General features: G+C 36.1%; 1 protein-coding gene across 1 annotated transcript in view; it reads right to left on the bottom strand.

Annotated features, from left to right (window-relative positions):
• Nucleotides 1–318: 318 nt before the first annotated feature.
• The window catches only part of POLE2 (DNA polymerase epsilon 2, accessory subunit), a 35,575-nt gene continuing 21,802 nt past the window's right edge, over nt 319–14,091 (bottom strand). Inside the window, exons 11-19 of the mRNA XM_081095880.1 lie at nt 12,215–12,387; nt 11,593–11,682; nt 11,373–11,427; nt 10,072–10,131; nt 9,910–9,987; nt 8,061–8,169; nt 7,113–7,289; nt 4,821–4,888; nt 319–666 (exon numbers count right to left, since the gene is read on the bottom strand). Of these exons, the coding sequence (XP_080952006.1) occupies nt 648–666; nt 4,821–4,888; nt 7,113–7,289; nt 8,061–8,169; nt 9,910–9,987; nt 10,072–10,131; nt 11,373–11,427; nt 11,593–11,682; nt 12,215–12,387 (829 nt within the window). The 3' untranslated portion in view covers nt 319–647. The remainder of the gene's footprint in view (nt 667–4,820; nt 4,889–7,112; nt 7,290–8,060; nt 8,170–9,909; nt 9,988–10,071; nt 10,132–11,372; nt 11,428–11,592; nt 11,683–12,214; nt 12,388–14,091) is intronic.

The following is a 14,091-nucleotide window of genomic DNA, read 5'->3' as shown; positions in this document are numbered from 1 at the left end:
GCGAGGGCTGAGGGCCAGCAGCTGCGGCAGCCGGCAGTGGCAGCAGCAGCGGAGTGATGGGGTGGTGCCTTCCCCTGATCAACCTGGTCACCCCCCACAGAGGAGGACATCCCCTGAGGGCTCCTGGACTGTGAGAGGGGGCAGGCCGGGCTGAGGGACACCCCCCAGTGCATGAATTTTCGTGCACTGGGCCTTTAGTCATTAGAATAAATTCTGTGACTTGAAATTTAAATAATTTCAAAATTGTCAGACATACTCTAAGAACTCTTATGGTGATAAAAACCTAAGTTAAACTAAAATAATGATTCAAAAATGTTTAAATATCTGTTTTTCTTAAAATGAACATTAGCATATAACCAGTATAGAAATAATAAAAGGTCAGTTTTTAGGTGCAAATGTATAACTAGATTACATCTTTATACATATTTTCATATTTTTCTTAAAAGATTAGAAAATATTTTTCCTATAAAACCTGTAAAGTATACCATCATGTTTATTATAACAATATCAAAATCTCATAAAATATAAATTTAAACAACATTCTCTAAAGTTTACTATAATTTTATTGTAACCTAATATCAAAGTTACATGAAATATAAAATTAAGCAGAAAATTGAGTTTTGTTTCTTCGATGGTATTCAAGAATCTCAAAAACCTTGAAGTTTGCTGAAAGTAGAAAATATTCATAAAATGAAACATTTTAGAAATCTAGTTATTGTACATGTCTTAATATTTAGGTTTTGTTAATTAAATTAAAAAACATTCATATTGTTCCAAATTGAAAAGGTGCTGGAAAAATATGTCAGTCTCTCACACTATTTCTTCTCCCAGAAGCAATTATATAGCCTTATACAATATATCCTTATAAATATCATCTAATCATATATATGCATGGGGGGGTATGTGCTATAAAAACACATATAAGTGGTAGAATACTATGAACACTGTACTTTTTTCGATTAGTAATACATATATAATTTTTGAAACTAATCCCTTTAATGCTTTAAAATCTAAGTTAGGAAACTTCTAAATAAGCATATACATTTAAATGGATATGTATTTAAATGTTTGTTTTGCTAGTCTAAAAACTACATAAGATACAGTTGTACCTTTTTTTATGCATATGCCCAAGTATAATCTGTAGGACAAATTCCTAGAAATGGAATTGCTGGTATATGCAGGTTAGGTCTTAAGAAATCTTGTCAGATTGCCCTCCATAAAAGTTTTTACCATTTTTTATTCTGATCAAGTGTGAGAGTATTCACATCACCAATACTGTGTTTTAAAGTAAAACAACTATATTTGATAGTACTCATTGAAACAGTTAAGCTTATCTACTTTCACTACATTTTGATGCTAACTCTACAATATGATTTCACAAATATTCTAACAAAAGATTTATTCTGAGGAGAAGCTAAATAGCAGGAAGACCAAATTATTCCACTATATCTTGAAAATTTTTTCATTCTCTCAAAAGTAAACATGCGTCTATTTGTTTGATCCAGCACTAAAAGATTCCTCAAATTATTTATACTAATTACAGTTTAGATATTATGCCAAGGTTTTCAGCATCTGAGTCCACAGAAGATAAAGGAACCAACTATTTTATCTCAACAAAATGCAAGTCAAGTACTACTATGCTAGAAATTTTAAAGAGGGATAGGCACATAAGTGACTTATACTACACTGTTAAGAACTACCACAGAAATTTGTACGAAGAGCTTAGAACACAAAACAATTCTACATGGCAATCGGAACATTACAAGAAACAACTGAAGTTTCTTGTGCTATCATAATAAATCAGTTAATCTCCCATTGTGGGTTATTTGCTTATATCCCAACTCATTAAAACACAGTAAATGGTTTGTAGATAGATGTAATCTATAATAATAAAAGTGTAATATGCTAATTTGACTGGATAACCTTCCGGACGAAGCCTTAAATGCAAGAGCCAAGCCCTTGCAAAATTTTGTGCATCGGGCCTCTAGTAAAAAGATAAAAGAAAATGAGGAAACTCAGGTAAGGCGAAAATACAGGTCAGAAAAGATGAAGCCAGGGCTACACCCAACTTTTGCTTGGGACAGACAGATTCTCTTGTTCTGAGACCTGTGTAAAGTTCTCAGGACTAGTTCTCATAGGAGGATAAGTTTTATACCAAATCTCAATTCAGTAAAAGTCAATAGGAAGGTGGACAAAATACGCACCAGGGAGACAACTCTGAGGTGACTTAATCCTGAGGTCACAAAATCAGATGCCCTCGGGGGCATCCAGGTGTTGACAACAGAGAATGGTAAGACTTCAGAAGATTGGTTCCCTTACCTAAAAGCAACCTTATCAATTCTTTTAAAAACAATGTTTTTTTAAATCCTCACTCAGTATTTTTCTATTGGCTTTCAGAGAGTGGAAGAGAGAGGAGAGGAAAGACAGAAATATTGATGTAAGAGAAACATATCAATTAGTTGCCTCCTGCACATGCTCCAACCAGGGCTCAGGCCAGGGAGAAGCCTGCAACTGAGGTATGTGCCCTTGACCAGAATCGAACCCAGAACCCTTTGGACCACAGGCAACACTCTATCCACTGAACCAAACCAGCTAGGATTCAATGTAGGCTACGTAAAGTCTAACACATATTAGGCTTATGGATTAAAAACCTTTATTCAAGTATCTGGTTATATTCCAAAAACTAAGCAATGCTTGGAATATATTAAGAATCCTATATAATAAAAGCGTGGTATGCAAATTGTCCCCTCAACCGGAGTTCTTCTGGGAGTTGGACCAGGGGGCGGGCTGGCCAGGGAGGTCCTGGCGCTGGCAGGCAGCCGGGGGAAGGGAGGGAGGCCCCGGCCAGCAGCCGCTAGGGACCCTACCAGTGCATGAATTTCATGTACTGGGCCTCTAGTCATATATATGTCGAATGAATCCAAGAATAAAACTTATAATATCTCACAAACTGAATGGACTTCAATCATCCATAAGTATTGGGCAGAAAGAATAATGCACAAATTTTTTTTTAAGAAACATATACAAGGACTGTTAATCATGGATTCAGGGTTAGAAAGCAGCAGTATTACAGAGATATTTTTCTTTGCAGTTTTATACTTTTAAGCATTGTTTAAATTTTTATGAGATTGTATTGATTTTAATTTGAATATATTAATTGCAAAAATTACAATTGAGCTGTGTGTTCAAAATTATATTCTCTAACAAGAAACTAGAGGACAGTTATTTGTTCCTTTATATTTTTTAGTCCTCACCTGAGAATATGTTTCTCATTGATCTTAGAATGAAAGGAAGAAGAAAGAAAGGAGAGAGAGAGAGAAAATCATCTATTGGCTGCCTCCCTATACACACCCCAACCAGTGGGTGATCAAACCTGCAACCTAGGTATGTGCCCTGATCAGCAGTCAAACCTCCAGCCAGGGCTGGTTATTTGCTCTTAACAGGAAGTGGATTTTTTTCAAAATATGTTTGATTAACTGACATTACATGTTAGGATGCCTGACAAGGGACACAGCATCAAAATGCATATTTATGGGTCCTATAACTATAGAGCAAGCCATTTGCTAAATGTGGGATGGGATCCCAGAACTTAACTTTTTTTTTTCTTTTAAATATGTTTTTATTGATTTCAGAGAGGAAGGGAAAAGGAGAAAAAGATGAAAACATCAATGAGAGAGAATCATTGATTGACTGCCTCCTGCATGCCTCCTACTGGGGACTGAGCCTGCAACCCAGGCATGTTCCCTTGACCAGAATCGAACCCAAGACTCTTCAGTCCACAGGCCGATGCTCTATCCACTAACCCAAACCAGCTAGGGCAACATATTTTTAACAAGGATCCTCAAGGACTCTGATGTAGGTGATCTATAGATCGCCCTTGGAAAACCACTACCCACCAGGTGATTATTCTCTTTTTTACCTCAAGACCTTCCCCCAGCCCTAGCCGGTTTGGCTCAGTGGATAGAGCATCAGCCTGCGGAATGGGGGGGTCCTGAGTTCGATTCTGGTCAAGGGCATATGCCTGGGTTGCGGGTTCGATCCCCAGTGGGGGGCATGCAAAAGGCGGCCAATCAATGATTCTCTCTCATCATTGGTGTTTCAATCTCTCTCCATCTCTCTCTGAAATCAATAAAAATATATTTTATTTTATTTATTTTTTATTTTTTTTAATATATTTTATTGATTTTTTACAGAGAAGAAGGGAGAGAGATAGAGAGTTAGAAACATCGATGAGAGAGAAACATCGATCAGCTGCCTCCTGCACATCTCCCACTGGGGATGTGCCCGCAACCCAGGTACATGCCCTTGACCGGAATCGAACCTGGGACCCTTCAGTCCGCAGGCCGACGCTCTATCCACTGAGCCAAACCGGTTTCGGCAATAAAAATATATTTTAAAAAAAGACCTTCCCCCAACTCCAACCCCTGCCCATCACTACACTTGCACCCAGCTCCTTCCAAATTCTTTGCTGCCAATTTAAGACAGATTACCTAGGTTTTGAGACTCAACCATGTGGAGGGCAGGGCTGTGAACATGTGAACATGATTAGAAGTCAGACTGTGAGAAAACTAGCCCACCTCCATAGCTGGTCCAAGATTTCCCTGAGAAAACAATGCTTGATCTATTTCATCACAAACATGCAATCAAATACATAATATTCTATGTCACACAGCCTGACCACAATAACTTCAGCCTAGAATATTTCCAATGGGTCACTACAGACATTTTTAAAAACCTCAACACACCTACAGAACGTTTGATGATTAGCAATATAGCACTAAGAAACAGCTTTTTCTGCCAGTTTCTGTGGGCATACTTACCTATCTTCTACTGTCTTGTTGGAAGGATAAAAAACTTTGAATGAAAATCCACTTCTTGGAAAAGAGCCCTTTGGGGGGAAAAATGTCTGTAAATGAATACTCAACTTTTATAGAAAAATTCCTGTTTTTAAAATCAAATTCCTTGGTCATCATGACTTTAAAAGTTATAAGATGTGACTATAAAGTGATGTGACAGATTTTTGCTTGATCTTTACAGAGAGAAAATACTACTATAAAATATCTACTTAAAACAAACATCTTTCAAGTTGGCTAGACTATCTTCTGCTAACAGGTGTGACTGGAAATATAAGTAGGAGTGGCTCTACTTAGTATAAGGACTATGTGTGATGTTAAAGATGCATATAAGACACCCAGAATCTTTAAGAAATTTTTCCTATCCCTCTCCCCAGTGAAAATCTGGGTTCCATGGCCCTTCGACATGCCCTCAAAGCAACTGAACACACATACAGATGTCTGTCCACTGCTAACGAGGGTAGCGGCTCTGTCCTTTCAGTCTTTGTGTCCCTGGCCCATTGCCATGCCCACTGCAGGCATTCGTTAATGTACATAAGTATTGAGAAGGGATGAAGCAATGTCAAAGGCAAGTTTTGGACCCAAAAGGTATAAATAAGGTAAAAAAAGATGTAACTATGGTAGAAAGTGGTTTATTCACCTACAGGATGAAAAGGTGGAAAATTTCAGAAATAAGGCATTTTCAAATAAAGCATTAATTATGAGAATATCCAAACTATTCGATTTAAATAAAGATATAGCCTCTGTTAAAGAATATTAAATTGTGAATAGTCTACAAAAATCAGGCCACAAATTTCAAACAATAAAATAAAATCAGTTGACTATGCTCATCCTTAGAGTAGTTCTCAACCAAGGACAATTTTGCCCCGCAGGGCACATTTGTCAAATATCCTCAGACATTTTTGATTGTTATAAATTAGGGGCTGCTAGCATCCAGTGGATTGAATCCAGGGATCCTGCTAAACACCCTACAGTGCACAGGACAGAGCTCCACAACAAAGACTGGGTTCAAAATGTCAACAGTTGCCAAAACCGGTTTGGCTCAGTGGATAGAGCGTCGGCCTGCGGACTGAGAGGTCCCGGGTTCGATTCCGGTCAAGGGCATGTAACTGGGTTGCGGGCACATCCCCAGTGGGAGATGTGCAGGAGGCAGCTGATCGATGTTTCTCTCTCATCGATGTTTCTAACTCTCTATCTCTCTCCCTTCCTCTCTGTAAAAAATCAATAAAATATATTTAAAAAAAAAAATGCCAACAGTTCTGTGATGAGATGCCCTGGGAGGCGGGCACAGTAAGTGTGTGTTTGAGGAAGCAGTAACCAATAGGAAGGCGCGATGTTTCTAGTAATGACCTAAATGAAACAAAGTATTTAGGCAGTGGTTCTCAACCTGTGGGTCGCGACCCCTTTGGGGCGGGGGGTCGAACGACCCTTTCACAGGGTCGCCTAAGACCATCGGAAAACACATATATAATCACATATTGTTTTTGTGATTAATCACTATGCTTTAATTATGTTCAATTTGTAACAATGAAATTGGGGGTCACCACAATATGAGGAACTGTATTAAAGGGTCGCGGCATTAGGAAGGTTGAGAACCACTGTATTAAGATATAAAATTCACCAGAATTAAGAAAGCATACAGAGCATAAAGCCTCTAGTGGAGACATTTTGACATCAACCACAATGTTATGCAGTCTGTATTCCCTAAATTTAAAGTCAATCATACTTCTGCAGAAATTCTGAAGCAACTTCAAAATTCTGAAGCAACTTCAAGGTTCTGCATAAAAAACGAAGTAATAAAATGTGTCTCAATAAGAATTTCCACATTTATCAGGTTTAGATTTTGGGGACTTGGGCAACTTCTAAAAATCAAAATCCTCCTCAAAGGATAAGTACCATTTATATGTTTAAAGAGAATGGATACAGGCTTTGAAAGCAATTCCCTGAAAGGAATCCCAAGGTAAGTTACTTTGAAGGGAAAATATTCATTTGGATTTATAAGCTTGGGTGTATGTATATTTTTTAGAAAAAATCACATTACTTTATAGTCACATGCCATACTGAAGGTTTAAGAACTTTCAGTATATACCAAACTAATTCAGTGTTTCATTAATAATATATTTTCACTCTAACATTAATATTTTTAAATACACATTTTAAATTTAAAGAAATAACACTCTGATTGAGAAAAAAAAGAAAAAAGAAATAACACTCTAATCTTGACAAACTATGACTATATAATGTTAACTACATTCTTACTGGGTTTATGCAGAGGCATTCAGTATTGGTCAAAGTGAAAGGATCGTATTTGTCTGCGATGACAAGTAGATCAGGCAAAGGGTACACTCGCAAAGCATAGTCATATGCCCAGTATACTGGGCAGACATAGAGGGGCAGAGGAGTCAGGTGTCCTTGGGATAAGATAGTCTTCACAAACTAAAAAGAATGATACAAAACAAACTTTAGTTCATTTGTAAAAGTTAAAACAACTAACAATTTCAAATTAATTACCCAAAAGAATTAGAAAATTTGAGAAACAATTAGAACTCTGAATTACAGAGCTGAGGGAAACACAGAGATGAAATGAGATTGACTATCCTGTACTTTAGGAAAAAATTTTGAGTTTTCATTTAATATAATTCACTGTAAAATCCAATCCCCCAATAGTCAAATTGGAGCAACTATACTTACTAGTATACTGTATAATAAACTCATTTAGTAATTCTGTTCAACTAAAAATAATTCATAGCTTGAGCAATGCCAAAAATAGATATTTAGCCTACATAAGCTTTAGCTATTATAAAATAAATATAGAAAATGCTCGGTACATGTATCATGGAACCTTGAAGCTACAAGATAAGCACTACACATCCTGTCATATCACAGGAAATATTTAGTAAACATGAACATTTTATTAAAACATATACATATATTTTGAAGTACAATGTAAGATTTATGAGTTTTAGGACAAAACAAGGAAGCTTCAATGAAATTTCCTGCTTCTTCTGGGTTTTCCTCCACCCATTAGGGGATATTTCAGTGAGAAAGTTGAGAAACACTGATTACTAACAAATATTAACTTACAAAAATATGTTCAGATTATAACCATAATTTATATAAACATTAGAGGGTAAATTATCAAGTGGCTTAACAAAATTTTATGTGACACAACATGTAATAGTTTTATAAAGAAGACTGTGAACTTACATGATTAGGAATATCCAAATTGCTACTAGGAAAACGGACACAGTTTCTGCACATTTTATTCACTAAGTCTTCACGAAAGACAATAATTTCTTGTGTACAATACTGAATTCTGAAATAAAAATAGTAGTTGAATTTGACTTCATCAGAAAAAAATATGAGGTAATTTAAAAGGCAAATGGTTTTATAATACAAAATCATTCCCACTTTCCATTGTTTACCACAGCAAAAATTCAATCAGAATTTATTCGTCCATTCACTAGACAGTAATTTATTGAGCTCTTAATATGTGTACTGAACTATTCTAGGAATGAGTGAACAAAACAAAAGGATCCCAGTCCTCATGGAGTTTACATTCTAATGAGAAGAGGGTGATCAGAGAAAAAAACAATAAACATCATTATACAGTATGTTGGAAGATGATTACGTGCATGGGAAAAAGAAAAAGGTCAGGTGGGACATTTGTGGGGAGAAAGGTCTAGAAGACTAGAGTATGAAAGAGGAGGATCAGAACAGGTAGGCTCATACTGCAGTTTGATTTGAGCACAGACTTGAAGAAGTGAGAGAGGCAGATAGAGGAAGAACATTGCAGGTAGAGGGAACAGGTATTATAAAATAAAAATAGCAGATGCTCTAAGATGTAGCATGCTTGGCACATCTGATGAACAGAAAAAAAAAAGCTGTAATGACTAGAATAGATGAAAAAAGTAGGAGAGGAAATCAGAGGCATATCATACAGGGCCTGACTACCCTATAGTCAGGATATTGCAAGGATATTGGCTGTTACTGTATGACATGAGGGGTCCCATCTTTTAGGATCAGTAAGGGGCCTTACATTTTTAAGGATCCTCTGACATAGTGTTAAGAATAGACTACAGAAGGGTAGGGGTAGAAGCTAGAGACCAACCAGAAGGCTATTACAGTAACCCAGGCTAGCAGATGACAGAGGGTCACAAGCAAGAAGCTGTAGAGAGGCAGCCAATACTGGGTATATTTTGAAGCCTTCCTTTAAAAGGTTGAAGGACCACCTGTAAAACTGCATGTGAGAGAAACCCAAAGTTTTGGGCCTGAGAAACTGAAAGGATAAAGGTCCCATGACCTCTGATGAGGAAGGCTACAGAACAGGCTGGGGCCTGATAAGGGAGGAAGAAGATCAGAGGTTCAGTCCGCAGTTATTAGACATCCAAGGAAAATGATGAGTAGGCAACCGCATATGTGAGGCTGGAGTTTGGGAGGTTAGAGCTGGATATATAAATGTGGGAGTTGTCAAAACATAGGTATTTAAAGCCATGGGGATGGATAAGGTCACAGCAGGAGTGAATGTGGGCGGAAAAGAGGAGAACCAAGGACTGAGGGTATGCCCTCAGAAGAGCCCATGATCACAATAAGTGGCACAAATAGTAAACTTGTAATCTTTTCATTCTTCCATTGTCACTTTTTTAAAAGGATGTGTATGTAATGAGAATATCTATTTTAAAATCTCTATTAGTTGCCAGGCTGAGGTGACTCAGTGGTTGAGTATCGACCTATGAACCAATTTGACTCCCAGTTAGGGACATGTAGGCTCGAGGCAGCTGATCAATGATTCTCTCTCATCATTGATGTTTCCATCTCTCTTTCCCTTTCCCTTCCTCTCTGAAATCAATAAAAAAATATTTTTTTAAAAACTCCATTAATCAAACTTCTAAATTCATTATTAGTGAATTATTTAAATATAGTTAAAATATTTTCAAAGTTTTGAGAAACATAAAGTGAAACTTTATATTTATCTCATAATAGTCACACTTCAGATACACATTATAAGAATTTTTATATGAAAGGAAAAAAAAACCCACAAAATTTTAATATTTACCTGCAAGGATTAGTAGTAAAAACCGAAAATGGCACTCTTTGCCTGAATTCATTAGTAATGCTTTCAGCAAGTGGTGGCCTATAAAAACAATTTATGTGAAAGTGTATATTTTTAAACTTTATAAAATTTCCTTTACTGTCACAAAATCTGAATAAAACTTACCTTGGTAAGATGGAACCAAATCCAGGATCCTCTGGACCAGGTACAAACACAAAACGACTACTGTAGCAAGATTCAACATAATTCATTTTAAAAAATTGCAAACCAATCCAATTTTCTAAAAACAAATTATTGCCTTTAATTAAGTAATAAATTTAAGAGATGTTTAAATTACATGCATTTTAATAAATGAACTACTGAGTCTCCAGACCAACACTACCAGTAGACCTTTTGCAATGACATAGCTGCACTGTCCAATAACTGAGTAAGTGACCTGTGGCTAGTGCAACTAAATTTTAGATTTTACTTAACTTTAAGTAATTTAATTTAAAGAGACACATGTGGCCAGTGACTATCCTATTGAAGAATGAAGCTCTCTCTATACTTAGGGCAGGGGTGGGGGACCTTTTTTCTACCAAGGGCCATTTGGATATTTATAACATCATTCAAGAACCATACAAAATTATCAGCTTAAAAATTATGTTGCTATGAAAAAAGCTCCTAGATTTATTGAATTTCAAGACCCACCTGTGGTTGCCTTGGCAGGGCCAGACCAAATGATATGGCTTCTGGGACAGAAGTTCCTCACCCCTGACTTAGAGTAATATCACCAAGTAATTCAAAATATGGTTGAAATTGTCACTCACACTTTTAATACTTTGAACTATAAGTCTCTAGTATAGTGTAACACACATTATCATGATGTGAGGATAATTTATCTCTTAGCTGTATTAATTTCCTCAACTTTTTCTTCTATTCACTTCTTAATAATCACTGATATCAAACAAGATTCATTTTTAAAAAAATAAAATTGTTTAAATATGCTGAAACCGGTTTGGCTCAGTGGATAGAGCATCGGCCTGCGGACTGAAAGGTCCCAGGTTCGATTCCGGTCAAGGGCATGTACCTTGGTTGCGGACACATCCCCAGTAGGCGATGTGCAGGAGGCAGCTGATGGATGTTTCTAACTCTCTATCTCTCTCCCTTCCTCTCTGTAAAAAACCAATAAAATATATTTAAAAAAAATTGTTTAAATAAAAAATATAGTTGCCCTAGCTGGCTTGGCTCAATGGATAGAGCGTCGGCATGTGGACTGAAGGGTCCCAGGTTTGATTTCGGCCAAGGGCACATGCCTGGGTTGCGGGCTCGATCCCCAGTAGAGGGTGTGCAGGAGGCAGCCGATCAATGATTCTCTCTCATCATTGATGTTTCTATCTTCCTCTCCCTTCCTGTCTAAAATCAATAAAATATATTTAATATATATATGTGTATATATATATATATATAGCAGTAGAAATCATTACCTTTGGTGAATATTGGGATATTCGCATATTATGTCTGCCAAAGTTTTTAGGGAATCTAAAATTTTAAAGGAATATTAAATTTAATTTATACATAATGCACATAAGAATCAAATTGTTTCATTAGTTAGAACCCTGTATCCTTTGAATAAAATTAAAATATAGATAATTTCTTGTTAGTTTATATAAATATAAAAACATTTATTCAATAGACCCTTAATACCTTTCAAAGCTTGAACTTGGTTTTTTCCATATGGTGCAGATGAAAAATTACCACACAGAATAAAGCAGGTTGGAGGTGCGGGTGAATAACCTAAAAATAGGAGAATAAATATCATTATTTTTCTAATCTAGAAATCAGGTTTAAAAGCCTTTAGCTATGGGTTGTTAATAATAAAAACAATATTTTAATAACTTATTATTTAAAAGTAAAGTAATAGTAATAGTAATAGGTCCATTGAGCACTTATTATATGCCAGGCCCTGCAATGGGTTGATTAATCCTCCTGACATCTCTAGAAGCTGAACAGAAATTAAGTAATCTGCCCAAGGTATTAGGCTGCAATTTATATCAGACCCCAAGTCCAAGCTCTTGTTCACTCTTATACTATACTTAGGACTAATTCTTATGTACCATGAATACACACACACATACAGTTATTTTTCAAATGTAAAAATGTGAGCCTTTAAGATGAACCCACTTAAAATATCTCACTGCTGACTCAACGTGTTTTTTAAAAAAAATAAACTACTTAAAAAATGTATTTTTTAAGAATTTAGTTTTAAAACGTGACCCCTGATAACAGTTCAAAAAAGAATAATAATAATAAAAAAAATGAAACCTACCAGAAAACATGGTGTGAAGTTTTTCCAACACCTCTGCTTGGTCTAACCAAACATCAGATATAAACACAAACATGGCATCTTTATTCTCATCTTCTAGTTGTTTTAGTTTTGCAGAAGTCTTTACAGATGTATTAGAAGGTCCTCCAAAAAAATTAATATTTCCATAGTATGCCCTAGGTAATTATAACATAATTATTATCTTTAATAATCTCTGGGAGATCCTATATAATAAAACGCTAATATGCAAATCGACTGAATGGTGAAAGGACTGGCTGCTATGATGTGCACTGACCACCAAGGGGGCAGAAGCTCAATGCAGGAGCTGCCCCTGGTGGTCATTGTGCTCCCACAGGAGGAGCTCTGCTCAGCCAGAAGCTGGGCTCACAGCTGGTGAGTGCCGTGGCGGTGGTGGGAGCCTCTCCTGCCTCCGCTGCAGGCAGGCAGTAAGGAGTAAGGGGTCCCTCTTGCAGAGGGCGCAGGCTGGGCTGAGGGACTCCCCCCAGTGCACTAAATTTTGTGCACCAGGCCTCTGGTATTTTTATAATTTTACAAATTAAACTTCTTTCTATCTAATGAGGTTTTTCCTCCCATCAATGTATATAGTACCATGAAAATGTATTATTTGTAGCAAACAAGTTTACTTAAATGTTCTAAAATGAGAAAAGAAGCAATACCGAAGCAGTAAATAAAATTCATAATAGGCTATATCTGTGCCTTTTAAAACTAAAGCAAATACTAAAATAAATCATAATTTCCCATGTAGTTGAAAGAGAAATGGGTACTCAATTTGAACAATATCTAATCAAAGTGCTCAAAAAGAGTACTATTTGACCAAACAATTTTACTTCTAATTTGTCCTAAGGGGTAAGAATATCTACAAAGGCTAGCCTACATTCCAGAATTGTGAAAATTTGGAGGTATACTAGAACTAGCCCTTAGTACACTGTGAGCACTCAGACATGGTAGCTGTTACTGTTGCCACCAATTATACTTGGCATTTTCAAAGGTATGACCTTACAGTTATAATCTAGCATTTATCAGAGGAATGCAATAAGTTGATACAATTGTATGCTGACTTCGATTTAATATATACCCAAGCATAAGCCAGAGCATCACAGAAAGAAATACCTATTAAATTGATTCTTCAGAAATTAAAGCTCAGGCAAGACTTACTAACATCATCTGTCCATGGTTCATGAAATATAAGGTGCAAGTACAGGATCAAAAGGAAGGCCTGACAATACATATTATCCTAATTTGTCAAATTTGAAAAGAAAGAAATATTCTAGAAATTCTAGGATAACAAACCTATATGATATACTATGCAATGGTGGGAAGGCATTAGGTTAGTATAAATCCTTTTGGGACAGGACCATTATTTGTGCTTATTTGCACATAAAAAAATATTTAATAAAATATCTGTTGCTGAATCCACTGACTACCACCAGAGTTTTATTTGGAAGGTGTTTAAAGAGAAAAGTAATTTATAATCCTAACAGGAATAAAATGATTATTTCATTTTAATGTACTTTATGACAACTCATACTAGTCTTTGGTGTACTAAACACAGAGAACAGTTCAATTTAGAAAAAAATGGCATAATTTAAATGGAATATTATTTGAGACATTACAATGATAATCTCTTTGCTAAATTGAAACAAATGGCAATAGACATGGCCAGCTTCCTTAATTATACTTCTCATTCTCAAGTAGTAATTTTGAAGCTTGTATGAAACTAAAACAGCAATTCTGATTGAAATGTATTTCAAGGAAACCCTACCAGGTTGTAAAAAGCCACAAACTAGCATTAAAAACATTCACTTAAAAGAGAGCTGGCTTGATGAGGGCTTGTGTTCTCCTTAGTGTGACCAGCATTG

The sequence above is a fragment of the Myotis nattereri genome (genome assembly GCF_964212035.1).
Source record: "Myotis nattereri genome assembly, chromosome: 1".
NCBI lineage: Eukaryota > Metazoa > Chordata > Mammalia > Chiroptera > Vespertilionidae > Myotis > Myotis nattereri.
This window is presented reverse-complemented; position numbering and strand designations above follow the sequence as displayed.